The sequence below is a fragment of the Macrobrachium nipponense genome, chromosome 12, assembly GCF_015104395.2.
Source record: "Macrobrachium nipponense isolate FS-2020 chromosome 12, ASM1510439v2, whole genome shotgun sequence".
In the NCBI taxonomy this organism is placed as follows: Eukaryota; Metazoa; Arthropoda; class Malacostraca; order Decapoda; family Palaemonidae; genus Macrobrachium; species Macrobrachium nipponense.
The window spans coordinates 37,142,602-37,158,272 of record NC_087205.1 but is presented as its reverse complement, the minus strand read 5'-3'; the positions used below and the strand labels follow the sequence as shown (position 1 = coordinate 37,158,272).

General features: G+C 37.3%; 1 protein-coding gene across 1 annotated transcript in view; it reads right to left on the bottom strand.

Annotated features, from left to right (window-relative positions):
• The window catches only part of LOC135224779 (protein piccolo-like), an 819,328-nt gene that overhangs the window by 235,298 nt on the left and 568,359 nt on the right, over positions 1 to 15,671 (bottom strand). The window contains 1 exon segment of the mRNA XM_064264104.1: positions 6,680 to 6,812. Coding sequence (XP_064120174.1) covers positions 6,680 to 6,812 — 133 coding nt within the window.

Here is a 15,671-nt window from a genome sequence, read left to right as displayed (position 1 = left end):
CGCAGCAGCCCCGACGAAACCCCACTGTACTTTGTGACGATTGAAGATGCGTTTGATGTCATTAAACGAGCACATTTCAACCAAGCATTGAGGGAGAGACCATATGCTGAAAGAGATATAGAAAAAGTATGCAAAAGTTACTACAGCTGCCCTCGAGCTTTTCAAATCCCGGTGCAGAGAATGTCAAAAAAGAGAAAGCAGCCTATGACTATAGGTGTGGTTGTTAGGCACACACTCAATAAGGACCAAACTTCGAGAGGTCAAGCCGATCTAAATGATATACAGGCAATGGCTCACCAAAACTTTAAATGGATCATGCTTTATCAGGACCACTTTACCAAATAAACAAGTAAACGAGCGACGGAAGTTACAATGCATCTCTTGGATATTTCCTTTCTTTTTGGTGCCCAAGCCATACTTCAAAGCAACATTGGCTCTGAGTTTACATCACAAGTAAACACTGAACTGAAAAGTGTTTGGCCACATTTCACCACTGTTCACGGTAAACCACTTCATCCTCAGAGTCAAGGCTCTGTGCAACGTGCTAACGGTGACCTAAAAGACATGCTAGTAGCGTGGCTAGCAGACAACAATACTCAAGACTGGACAGCAGGCATCAAATTCGTGCATTTTCAGAAAAACTCTGCTCATCATTCAGTAATAAAGTATTCCCCATACTCTGCTATGTTTGGCTGTAAGGCTCATGTTGGCTTAACTTTTTCATCTTTGCCACAGGACGTTATCTCTATATTAGAGTGAAAATTATCTCTAAACTGCCACCGAGAATGCTTCGCAAGAAACAGTCAACACCACTACCACTTCCACCACTGCCACCATCAACCATACTACCAGCCACGCCACTGTCAATGACATTACCACCTCCAAACCTGCCACTGTCAATCACACTACCACCTCCACCACAGTCAGCCACACTCCAAACTCCCCATGTTTAGTTGAAGAAAGTATATCTCCCCACATTGCAAAAATAAAGCGAAAGCATAGCTTAGCATATGCTGGACAAATGTCGCAGGCAGAAAGAATGGTCATACTCATATGGAGTCGTCTTGATCTGAAAGCTGGTGAACAAGGAGACATTGTTGCTCTGTCCATTCCAGCTGTGGATTGTGGTTGGGGAGACCCATGGCATTATCACTGCAAAAGATCTGGACACGGACTTATACCGGATTGCTGTGAAGCCTGGAATTTTATGAGGTCAGTACTCAAGAAATCAGTTCGATTTGTGCCCTCAGTGACTTCTGTCTATGGAAGATGTTAATTTAAAAAAAAAAGATTATTCTCAGCTGTAGAGTCAGCTACTGGTGGACAGGGTTTCTCAAAGTGTAACTACAGTGGACCCAAGCGGTGCCAGACAAATAGGTATAAATGCTTCAAAGCCAAACTGAAATGCCATTCACGTTACCATGAAAATTGTATTTACGCAAACAGATGAATAAGTTGGGCGACTTTGTTCATGCTGTGATACATTTCGAGAACTTTATTTGACATCTTAATAAACAAAGCCGAGTTTTAATAAGTATTACTTCAATTTAAATTTCACTTAATTGTCTGAATACGTCAATGTAATACATGTCAGTAAATACGTGAACTCCCTGGGTCTTCAAAGCAGGGATTTCATGAGATCCCTAGTCATTCCAGGGATTACATGTACCCACTGAGTAAAACGGTAATTACAAGAACTTACTGAAAATTTCAGTGACTTCATGAAATTACTTGTCACACTACTTCCCTGTAACATACATAATGTTTGTGCTTCTGTATGTATATACATATAGATAAAATACTCAACTACAAAGAAGCGGTTGGATGATCAAAACGAAAATTACCGCTAAACTCAACCAGCCAGTCCAACATGACTGACAGCGGACAACAGTCAATGCGTCCATTTTTGCAATTCCGCCTGGAACAGTGGCGGTGATGTTTGCACCCACGTTTCCAGCCTTCGAAATAAAATTTCCCGGCCTGATTGCAGCTATTCACGAAAATATGACACACGGCGTAGCTCGATTCTTTCGCGGCAGGAAATAAAGCTGTTATTTTCCAGGCGGTCTGGAGTGACAGGGGACGTGTTCGCTGATAATGGGAGATGGATGAAATAGTCGGCGAGTGGTCGGGATAACTAGACGTGAAGGAAGAATGGCAATATGGTCAAAGGGAATAAGCAACGTTTGTGGAATTGCAAGGAAAAGTTTAAGGATATTGAAACTTCCTCTCCAATTGTTTACGAATAATCCTTTCCATGTACACACATACACACAACATATACACACACACACACACACATATATATATATATATATAATATATAATATATATATATATAGATATTATATAATATATATATCATATATATATAATATATATATATATCTAATTCGCTCTACCTCGGAATTAATAAATTAATATATTTTCATACATGTTTAACCGAAGGGGAATTTTTTAGTCGATAAGAGATTTGTCGGGTCACGGGCACGAACCATCGACACCTACAAATCCAGGACGACAGTGAAGCTTTAACCCTGGATTTGTAGGTGTTCGCGCCCGTGAGCCGACAAATCTCTTATCGACTAAAATATTCCCCTTCGGTTAAACATATATGAAAATATATTAATTCCGAGGTAGACCGAATTAGATATTAAAGGACATTTGTAGCTCGATGTATGTATATGAATCACGGTAATGTGTGATATGACTTTTACTATATATATATATATATATATATATATATATATATCGAGCTACAATGTCCTTTAATATCTAATTCGCTCTACCTCGGAAGTTAATATATTTTCATATATGCTTAACCGAAGGGGAATTTTTTCTCGATAATAGATTTACCTGTACTTGGGCGCGAACGCAGGTACATTATAAATCCAGGAACGTCAGTGGAAGCAACCTCTCGCGGTGGTTGAGTGGTATAGCTTCCACTGACGTTCCTGGATTTATAATGTACCTGCGTTCGCGCCCAAGTACAGGTAAATCTATTATCGAGAAAAAATTCCCCTTCGGTTAAGCATATATGAAAATATATTAATTCCGAGTAGTAGCGAATTAGATATTAAAGGACATTGTAGCTCGATATATGTATATGAATCACGGTAAATGTGATATGACTTATATATATATATATTATATACATATATATATATATATATATATATATAATATATACATAGTTGGCGAATTACTCATTCTACGCATGTAAGGGCAATTTAATTGGAGATTTCTCGCCCATTAAGACTTACCATAATAAATCAAAGAAAAAGCAACTCATTTGAATAAGCCTAATTATTTCCTTGTAGAATTGAGATCAACCTGATGATGTGCATAAATATCCAAAGTAGCCTTTGAAAATATATCTCTCGGGAGAAATGTAATATTATAAGCATCTTACCTCTCTATCTCTATCTCTGTCTGTCTGTCACTCTCTCGCCTCAAAGGAAAATGGAAAAAATGCCCGTAGGTAAACAGGCAAAAAGAAAACGTAAACTCTACCTTTTAGATATATTACCATTTGGAAAGGCATTTTGGGGCAAATATATGAAGCATAAATAGTCAGTTTATTTTCATAGGGTAATCCCATGCCACGAAGGAAGCCACTGTCATTGTTGTCAATGTTGTTTTTCTTGGGGACACATGGATGTGGAATAGGAAGAAGCAGGAAGAAAGATAGGGAAGATGGCATGACTGTTTTTTTTTTTTTTTCTGTACCAATTTTCTTCCAAGCGTCGCCCTTTTGATAGGCTACTTCGGTATCCAAAGTGAATCAGCTTCTCTCTCTCTCTCTCTCTCTCTCTCTCTCTCTCTCTCTCTCCTCTCCTCCTCCTCCTCCTCCTCCTTCAGAAACCACACAGAAAACGCTCCCCAAATTCTCTCGCTTTTTCTGTTAGTAAGTTTATCTATAAAAATATATAAGAAAAATCGATTCTGACCCCCCCCTCTCTCTCTCTCCTCGCCCCCACTCTCTCTCTCTCTCTCTCTCTCTCTCTCTGCCACCAACTGAAACACATTTTCCTTTCAGAAAAAATGTTACCTGGAATCACCTTGGGACTCAGAAGGGGCATTCCTGCCATCCTCGAGATCAACTTCCAATAATCCAAGATGAGCCAGAACATCCCCCTCTCCCTCTCTCCTTTCCTCCCTCCCCCCACAATCGTTTCCCCTTCCTTTCCTCTTTCCCATTTTCCTCTTTTCCTGCTACCAGTCTTAACAGCTTCGTTCACTGGCACCTGGTTGGTTCAGGTGGGATAGAGATTGATGGGGTATTTCAAGGAGGTTCTGAATCCTTAAGGATTGGCGGAGCCGTGGACGCAGTATTGCCATCAGTGTGCTTTTATTTTCATTGACTGCTGGCGATTTCACATTGACGGTCGAGTTGTGGTTATAGTTATACTTTCATTGGATTATTGTGATTTTTTTACTTTTGATCTGTTTGTCATTTCGTTCGTGTTGGTAAGACGTGTTGAATTTTGTTGCCGAAAGATGATTGAAATTTTGTTAACAAATTTAAAACTTTCTGACTAACAAATTGTGATTTCATTTATATTTTTATTCAATAAATTGTGGTTCGTTCTATTTACCAATATTGAAAGGGTAAGGTCAGGATTAGTTGTTTATCTGCTAAAGGTAAATGACATGAAATAGCACAGTAACTTTATCTACTTGCATTTACACAAGCAGGCCTACACACACACACACACACACACAGACACACATATATCTATATGAACTTTTATCACATCACCGTGATTCATATACATACATTGAGCTATAAATTATCTTTAATATCCAATTCGCTCTACCTCGGAATTAATATATTTTCATAGATGTTAACCGAAGTGGCATTTTTTTAGTTGACAATAATTTTGTACTCTCGTGGATTTGAACCAGCGCCCAGCGGACAGAGGAAAAATCAGGATTCAGGGACGTGTTGGCCGAGTCGATAATGCCAGTGAAGTCCTGAATTCTCCTTTGTCCGCTGGACGCTGGTTCGAACCCACGAGAGGACGAAATTATTATGAACTTGAAAATTCCTTTTCTGTTAACATAGTTGAACAAATATTAATTCCGAGGTAGAGTGAATTGGATATTAAAGGACATTTGTAGCTCGATGTATATATATATTTATATATATATATATATATATATATATATATATATATATATATATATATATATATATATATTATATATATATGTTGTAGGGAGCGCACTAGAATTTGGAAAAATTGAAAGTTTTGATTTAAGCTTTTCCAGAGTACATTCTCTCCCTCTTTCAGAGAGAAGAAGAGAAGTTACAAAATCTGAAAACACCGAGCTCTAAAATATATCTGGAAACGACAGGTATATTCATGTATGAGAGGGAATAGACTTTTATCCTTCCCGTGGTCAGCAACATGACCTCTTTGTGATTATGGGAGCGGGGTTTGTTTTCCGCTAACCGGCCATCATAATTTTTCATATATCTTGCACCTAGATCTTAAGGCTTTTTGTAGCGACATGCGAATCCCAAAGGAGCGAAGAAATTCGAGAAGTTAAGAGGGCATTCTGGCTATCACAACTATATATATATATATATATATATATATATATATAAATATAATATATATATATATATACTATATAATATATATATAAATATATATATAGATATATATAATATAATATATATATATATATATATATACCATATATATATATTATATATATATATATAATATATATATGTATATATTATTAATAATTATAGTATTATATATATATATATATATATATATAATATACCCCGATACTTAATAGCCACAATGCCCTCTTAACTTCTCAATTTCTTGCGCTTCTTGGATCGGCGTTGTCACTACAAAGCCTCAAGATCGAAGTGCAAAGATAATGAAGAAATTATACATTATTTCCTCTATTTTTCTTATATAAAATCAATTCGCTTAATTCTGCCACTTAATTAACAACAGGAATAATAATAATAATAATTAATAAATAATATATGAATTAACGCACGCACACCCTCACCGTAATATAGCTCACAAAGTGGGAATACACACACCATATTTACAACATATTAAGTATAATCTTATTATATAATATATATATATATCTATATATATCTATATATATATCTATATCTATATAATATATAAATATGTGTGTGTATGTGTGTGTGTGTGAGTGTGTGCGTGTATTCATATATTATATTATTATTATTATTATTATTATTATTATTCTGTTAATTAAGTGGCAGAATTAAGCGAATTGATTTTATATAGAAAAATAGAGGAAATAATGTATAATTTCTTCATTATCTTTGCACTTCGATCTTGAGGCTTTGTAGTGACAAGCCGATCCAAAGAAGCGCAAGAATTCGAGAAGTTAAGAGGGCATTGTGGCTATTAAGTATCTGGTAAAAAAGTGACCAGTAGATACTACACACACACACACACACACACACACACACACACACACACACACACTCACGCACACACACACACACACACACACACACATATATATATATACATATGTGTGTGTATGTATGCATATATAATGGCTCCACATAACAAGTATAAATTAATAGTCCACATAAATCCTTCATCACATGACCTAAACAACAAACAACACCATAAACTGCCTTTCCGTTTCGGAACCATACCTGTGCCGTGAATCCCAGACGTGAGAGTGTGTTTTAGTTTCGAAAGCGCTGTGCCTGCCTCAGTCCCATCAGTCCGAATTCCACCTCCGAGTAAGGGTCCCTGGCCCCCTCCTGTACCGTCGGACGCAACCATCTGCAATTGAAAAAAAAGGGAGGACTTGGAGTACAATTATTTCATTTTGGCTTCCATGGGATGGAATGGAGGCAGTGGTCGGCATGAGAGGAAGGTGGAGTTGAAATATAGAATGTAGGACCTATGATGAGGTTATTCAGTTCTGGAAAGGAAATTGAGAGCGATTGAGAGCGAAGGAGACCTGGAAGGTGTAACAGAAGCAAAACTTGACAGTTACAATATGAAACAATTGCTACAGAGGGTGGGAAGTCGGAAGGAAGAAAGATAATATGAATGGAGGTACGGTAAAAGGAATAAATAAGGTTGCAGCTTTAGGGCCAAAAGGGACGCTGCAAAAAACCTCAAGTAATACCTACAGTGCACTACGTGAGGTGCACTGACGGCACTACCCTCTTACGGAATGAATGAAAGGTTGGGAGACTGAGGAGTAATGCTAGAGGATTAAAATGGTTTGGGGGATACAGGAGAAGGTGGAGAATTCCGTATTCTGGTCCTCGGCATTATGAACTACTGATTGAAGTCGCTGGTTCTCGATATAGTATAATTTAAGATAGCTTTCCTGCTGTCCATGAAAAAAAAAATGTATGTACAGCGAGAACTTTATTTATTTATTATTCATTTCTTTATTAAGTAATGTTGACATTTACCTAATCCAATACCACTGTCGCCATTACGATAAATCTCTACTATACATATACGCCAGGAATAATATTCAAACATATTGAAGACTACCCTTTTTAGAACAATTTGATGAAACAATTGGGTGTATAAAAAAACAAAAATAAATGAACTAATAAGAAAATTTTATTCACATCATTGACTACCAAAGAATACAAAAGAAAAAAGAAAGAAGAGAAGACAAAAACAAACAAGCAAAACATGCGCCGAAGTTTTATTTTGGCGCAATCGAGTTTCTGTACAATGAATAATGCTGAATGAAACTTTCAGTGTTCATGAAACTCTTAGCCACGGCCCATGAAACCCTTAACCACGGCCCATGAAACTCAGCCACTGTTCGGTGTTGTTGGTACCTATAGCGGTTCCAGAAGTACGATTATGACTAACTTTAACCTTAGATAGAATAAAAATGACTGAGGGCTGCAATTTGGTATGTTTGATGATTGGAGTGTGGATGATCAACATACCAATTTGCAACCCACCAGCCACAGTTTTTAAGATCTGAGGGCTGAAAGAAAAAGTGCGGACGGACAGACAAAGCCGTCACAAGAGTTTTCTTTCACAGAAAACTAAATAAAAGAATTCAAAACAGTTCGTATGATAATGAAGACTAATTAAGACGAAGTCTGGAACCAGCGAACTCATCCGCAGCCGACGCCGGCCAGGCCAGATTCCGCTCTTATTTTCCGATTTTCTGCCCTATATACTTCCAGCGGGCAGCCTCTTCATGAATGGCGCTATTCCATTATCCTTGTCAGTAACAAACAATACGGCTCCCGCGTAAGAAACTTTCCGCCTTTATGATTCCTCCACGGGGAGCCAATAAACAGAGAATAGGTGGAATGATACACAAAACACATCACCATATTTTTCAGTGTGTGATGGCTACCACAGTTCCGCGCAGATCGGTAGTGAGCACCCTTAGACTGATTGTTTTCTTTCAGTCATTCTTTATCCATATTTTTTGAACAATTTAATCCTATTCTTTATTCTAGGATTAATCGTTTATTAATCAATTTGCATTATTACTGCAAATGCTTTGCAGAATTTAGTCATATTCTTTACCCTGGGTTGAAATTGAGCACCCGTAGACTAAACGATTAATTTGTTCAGGCATTTCTCTTGTATATATTTGGCAGAATTGAGTCATATTCTTTATTCTGGGTGAAATCTGAATATGATAATGACAATTTAATGAAAGTACAATACCTTACATGTATGTATATCCCGATTAGTAAATTAGAAATGTGTTTTTATGAGATATAAGATATATTCCAGCAACTACATATATTAATTTCTATACATCATATTAGTAATAATAGACGCAGTTATTTACCAGGCTTGTCAACATATTCATAAGGCTTATGTGTACACCTATAAAATTTAAGTACACAAAATCATACAGGTAGTTGTATATGTTTGGTAATAGAGGTGGATTTGCGGTTTCAAGAACTGGTTACATGTTGATTTAAAAAAATAAAGCCAAAATCGTTCAATTAACAGTAGTTAATTGCCAAAGATTATAGCAATATCGGTGAATTTAGGAGGCAACAAAGAGCCTAATAATATTAACTATTCCTAGAACCATATTTCGGTTTTATATAAACACACATATACACATATATGTATACACAGATGTATTATATATATATATATATATATATATACATATATATATATATATATATTAAATATATATATATATATTCACATATATATACAGGGTGTTTCGAAATTAGAGGCCCCCCTCCACAGAACAAATGGAAAGTTATGAAGTTTTCTGCCATAGCCTATCACGAAGTTTCTATTAAGCTATTTTTCATTTTACATTTCTTGTATTTTCAGACTGAGTAACGGAGTTAGAGGCCAGGGATGCTGGCGCATCCTTCATTTCACATTCCTGGATAGCTAAATACATTAAATGAGATGAATCCTTTGTTAAAAGAAACTAGAAAAAAAAATCCATATGACTGTCTTGGAAGACCTGAAGTCCTTTCTCAGGAGTCAAAAGACATCATAGCTGAGGCAGTAGGTAGACCAAGAAAGTCTATACGTAAAATGGCGCTTGTACTAGAAACAAAAAAGTGAAAGAAGAGAAGTTGTAGTGCTGTATATTGTGAGCTGAAAAAATCTGTTATCAAGCCATTTCAGCAACAGAGAGAAGACTGTGCATGGTTTTCTGGTTTATTTGTTAAAGATTGGGGATGAATCTGACTTTCTCCATATTGCTGCATCAGATGAATTCTTCATTTACACCGTCAGGAAGCCAAATAAAAAAAAATGATATCATTTGGGCTGCAAAGTTGGATAATATCAGCGATGACGTGCGCTATTGCCAAGATGTAAAATTTTTACAGCCAAACGGTTAATGTGGATCATCAAAGAAAAAGGAGAGTCATGGAATAGCAAATACTTCAGAGAAACTGTGCTCACTGGTGGAGTATTTCCTTTCCTCAAAGATCCTGAAAATGTGTTATCTGTTGAAGAAGTCACAATTTTGCATGATAAGGCACTGTTTCAAGGTATAGATTTCTTCTCGTTAAATGAATATCCAGGTAGCTCCCCTGACCGAAATGTGTGTGAAAACATTGGTAATATCTTAAAGGATCGTGTTTAAGCATGCACAGTGAACTATGATTGGATATCAAGCCTCGACGACCTGCAAAGAGAGGTGACCGAAGTGCTCAGGGAAATAGAGTATGAGTCTCAGCTTTTTTGCAATTTGCTGAAATCATACCCCTCAAGAATGTAGGCTGTGGTACATGCAGATGGAGGCCATACAAAATATTAAATACTGAGAGAGAAACTTAAATAAATACCTGTTCTGAATTACTTTTGTTTTTGTCCATATCAATTTTAGTTTATGTGGTAGAGGGGGGGGGCCTCTAATTTTGAAACACCCTGTATATATATTATTTTATATTGTAACAAATATATGCTGCTTTCGTCTCTCTGGCCTCTTAACATAGGGATAAGATTGTAATCCATTAGGGAGTAGGGACCCATGGCCTATGGTAGGAAGAGTCTAGTGGGTAGTGAACTCGCAGATTTGAAAGAAGGGTCTGGCCAAGTAAAAACTTAGATTAGTCATTGGGGGTTATAGGCATGCTAGTATCCCCTTTAAATATCCTTGCCCCAAAAACTATATTCCTGTGATCTCCTTTCTGTTGTTTTTTATTGTTATTTCAGGAATGTCGGCATTCCTTCTTTAATCGCTCCCCACTTCCATGGCCTGGAGGCCCCTAGATGAATAACAACCATCAAAAGACAGAGAGCAGAAGTTGCCCCTAACTCAGTCCTGACTCGGCTCCAATCCAATCAACACTTTTACCTGTCAAGCCCCAATCCTCTTGGTCATATCTTTGTCTTGGCACACTGCCACACTGTAATTAGGGTCAGAAGAGATCCAGGCTACAAGCCCGGGCATTGTTAATTTGAAGACCTATTGGAGCAACGGAGCAACTAGCTGTTTGCAATTTTGGAATGCCGGGTAAGTCTGAAATTAGGAACTAAGTGCCAGTGTTTGTCTCTCTCACTGAACCTCTCATTTCTTCTTCAAGATTTCATCTTCCAAAATAAAATCCCTTGATTACATAGTAGCATGTTTGTTCCCCATATGAATTAAATTCATTAATGAAATACCCTTTGATTAGTGCTATAGAGTAAATCATACCTCCATAGTGATAGTTCATTGCAACTCAGAGAATCTTTTATGTAAGGAATCTTATCTGGGAAATCAATTTCAGAGACGTGTTATCTTGTCCATCATGTTCTGTCACGGATCATTCATGTGAGAAGTTGCCTTAAAAGATTATCAATTCAGCCTTGCTACAAGCAAGTCCTGCACCTGAAACTCAGAGTCTTAACGACCAAGTTGCATTAACCTTGTGTAAAAATTCTATCACATTCTGAAAGCCAGTTAACTGTAACTTTGTTGTAAGATAATTGTTGCACTTATTTTGCTGGGTTGCATAGAAGCCAGGATATATTCTAGTTTATTGGTTACTGTAAACTTTATTGTAAGAATACTTGTCCTTATTTTACTTGATTGCTTACCAGTCAGGATTTATTCTACTTGCTTGAATTGTTTGAAATAAAGTAATGTCATGTAATTATTGGCTTTCAAGGCAACCTTCACTTTGTTTTAAATGTAATCAGAAGATCAGTTTTCTCTTTTCTTACATCTGATTACATATTTAGTGCTGGATAAGTAGGCCATAAGGTAACCTATAAATGAATAATCATTTCATCTAGCCAAAGCCCACTAAATATGTAACTGTATATATATATATATATATTATATATATATATATATATATATAAATATATATATATATATATATATATATAAAATCAGAGGAAGACGGACAAAAACCACACATCACTAGGCTGTCTTTTTTATTATTTTGCCGACATTTCGTAATTATTAACAGAATTACATCTTCTGGGCTGCACATAAGAAAAGATAAAAACATAAAAAAGTTAAAAGTATAGTCTAAAAGTTCATTTACAATACATTAGTAAAAATGAAATAAATAAAAATAAAAATAAAAACAACAACCAACCTAGAGGTGAGACAGCAAGGAACTAAGTGGAAGGAAACCACCACAGTATAAACTTATGTTAAATACAATTGACTCGCAGATGTATGGGTGTTCAACGATGGAACGAGGTGTTTTATAAACAACGACTCAAGGATTGTTAAATCTTGTGGCTTGGTAGTATGGCCGATTACACTGAAATCTTTGTTGTCAATGTAGGTTTTGCATTGTTTTGCATGGTTCCTGATATTGGAGTGCTCTAGGTTTGAGATTCTGCTCCCCAATGTGAATCGATGCGCACCTTAAGTAGTCGACTGGTGGATGCCACCAGCCTAGTGATGTGTGGTTTTCATTCGTCTTCCTCTGATTATGTTGCTTGGAGTAGTTCCTTGTGCCCTGTATCACTATATATATATATTTATATATAGTATAATATATATTATATATATATTTATACATATATATAATATATATATATATATATATATATATATATAATATAATATATATATATCAATTCAAGCTACAAATGTCCTTTAATATCTAAATTCACTTTACCTCCCAAATGATATATTTTCATATATGTACCGAAGGGGAATTTTTTAATTGATAATAATTTCGTCCCCCCATGGGATCGAACCACCGTCCAAGTGGACGGGGACGAAATCAGGACAGTCAGTGACGCTATCCAATCCCTAGATAGGTAACCTGGGGTGTGAAATACCCCACCAATTTTTCTTCAAGTTTTTTTTTTATATATAAAAATAAGAATGAGAGATCTTGCCTTCCCATTACATTCCTGACTTGTCAAGTCCTTCATGAGGATGGTGGGGTAATCCCAGTAACAGCCTCTCAGTTTGCTCCATAGAGCCCTTTGGCTATCTAGTACCCCATGTTACCTATCGTGTTGGGTTGTTAGGGTATCTTGTACCCCACGTTACCTATCGTGGTCAGTTCATGGGGTATAACATACCCTAGGTTACCTATCATGGTGGGTCTTTTGGGGTGTGTCAGACCCCAAGGTTACCTATTTATGGTGTGTCTTTGGGAGTGTGTCAGACCCCCCAGGTTGCTTATGTGTGACATCACAAGATATATAGTAAAAATGTAAAATTATGAATTATGAATGATGATGATGTCTACAGCTAATTTTTTTCCTTTTCAGATGATAAGACTATAAACAGAGAAAACTGAGTGATTTATTGGAAAACTATGTGGTTAAAAGAAAATAATAATTCAATGAGTAATTTGATTTATTGGAAAGCTATGTGGTTGCCAGAAAAGACTAATGGAAAACAAATGTTTCTAATAAAATCATTGACTAAGTGGACAGTAATTTCTTCTTTCTTTTCAGGTTATAAACTTTCCAGAATAATTATAAGGAAGGCTAATTCAGTGAGTAATTTGATTTATTGGAAAATATAGACTGTTTTCAGAATAAATAACAAAATGGCTGATGAAAGTGATAACGAAATTATGAGTGACAGTAGTCTCAATGATGTAGATAGTGATGATGTGGAAGTAGATTCTATCTATGACAGTCTAAACCGTTCAGTTGATAGTGATAATAATGCCAGAAACGACCCTCTGGCACCAGGAAGGAAAAGCCTGCGCAATTACCCCCTAATGCCACCACATCTACTCCTCCCACAGGTGGTCAAGTTCCCTCCACTGCTTCTGTAGCAGGCCAGTCACCCTTCACCACAGGACGTGATTTACTTGTGAAATTCACCCTGAAGACCCTTGCAAGCAAAAATGGCCATTGTTGGTCGACAAAGCCAGTAGTTAGAAGTAGCTCAAGAGTTCCCAGGCAAAATCTGTTGCCAGCTTTCAACTTTGCATCACCCACACAGCACTATGTGATAATGTTGTTACCACTAAGGAAATCTTTAGTAGCAAGTATGGACTTGCACTGAACCATGCTGCAATGTCAGAGTGGAGATTCAGCTTTCTGCTGCGCTGCCTTTGGTTTGATGACCACACTACAAGGGAGCAGATAAAAGAGAATGATAAATTTGCCCCAATCGGAAAGGTGTGGGACTTATTTATTGCCCAGTGTAAGAGTGGCTACACACCAGGAGCACATATTACAATTGATGAGCAACTGCTTGGGTTTTGAGGATGATGTCCTTTCAGAATGTATATTCACAATAAACCAGCTAGATATGGGATCAAGATAATCATGATTTGCGGTGTGGAACACCGCAAACTAAATACATGCTGGGGGCCATGCCTTACCCAGGGGAACACACAAAAACACCTCAGGGTATGTCCTTAGGCCATTTTGTGACATTGTAATTGGTGGAGCCTTACAAACATACTAACAGAAACATTACAGGAGACAACTGGTTCACATCCATGCAACTTGTGATTGACCTTCTTCAAAACTAAGGCCTGACATACCTAGGGACACTGAGGCTCAACAAGCCACATACATCACAAGTGATGACTGATAAAAAAAAGTCATCCCAAAAGGTTGCACTGCTTTCCTCTATGACCAAACACTGACAATGTTGTCTTACCATCTGGACAAAAAGTACAAATTTGTCCAACTGATGTCAACTATGCATGATAAGCCTGTAGTAGAAGCCAATGGGAGGCCTGAGATAGTGATTTGCTACAATAAGACTAAAGGGGCTGTAGATGTATTCTATCAGATGTGTGCTCGTTATTCATGCAGCAGAAAGATGAGACAATATCCATTATGTGTATTCTACGGCATACTAAATGCAGGAACTATCAATGCATGGATCATCTACAAGAGAATGCAGGAGAGAGGTCAATCAGTGATGGAGCGCAGACAATTCATGATGAAATTGACAGACGACTAGATCTTCCCTTGGGCAGAGGACCAGATGTCATTTCAAGGCATGCAGAGGAGCACTCAGATGATAATCAGAGATGTGTACAACATCAACCTCCCACATCATCGGCCAGCTCAGGGTGAGAACCCAATGAAGAGATGCGTCTTCTACCCCATGAAGAAGGACTGCAAGGGCAGCAGTGAATGCACTGCCTTCGCCCAGTGTGTTATGAGCACACCACATCCATCTGCAGTGACTGCACTTGGATCCAGGTAAAATATGCTCTGTCAAGGATTATCATTCATTCTACCGAAGGGGAATTTTTTAATTGATAATAATTTCGTCCCCCCATGGGATCGAACCATATGGAACCGGGGTTCCATATCGATTCTAATTACGAAAGCATCCAGATCGAGGGTGATTTGTAAGGTCAGAATCGATATGAACTTATAGCGTCTCTGTTGGCTGATTGGATAGCGTCACTGACTGTTCTGATTTCGTCCCCGTCCACTTGGACGGTGGTTCGATCCCATGGGGGGACGAAATTATTATCAATTAAAAAATTCCCGCCCTTCGGTACATATATGAAAATATATCATTTGGGAGGTAAAGTGAATTTAGATATTAAAGGACATTTGTAGCTTGAATTGATATATAAATGGATCACGGTTCAATGTGATAATTATTCATAACAAAAGGCTACGTGCTGTCAAACGCTCGAATTGGCCAACATGGTAGACGGGGTTCCATATCGATTCTAATTACGAAAGCATCCAGATCGAGGGTGATTTGTAAGGTCAGAATCGATATGAACTTATAGCGTCTCTGTTGGCTGA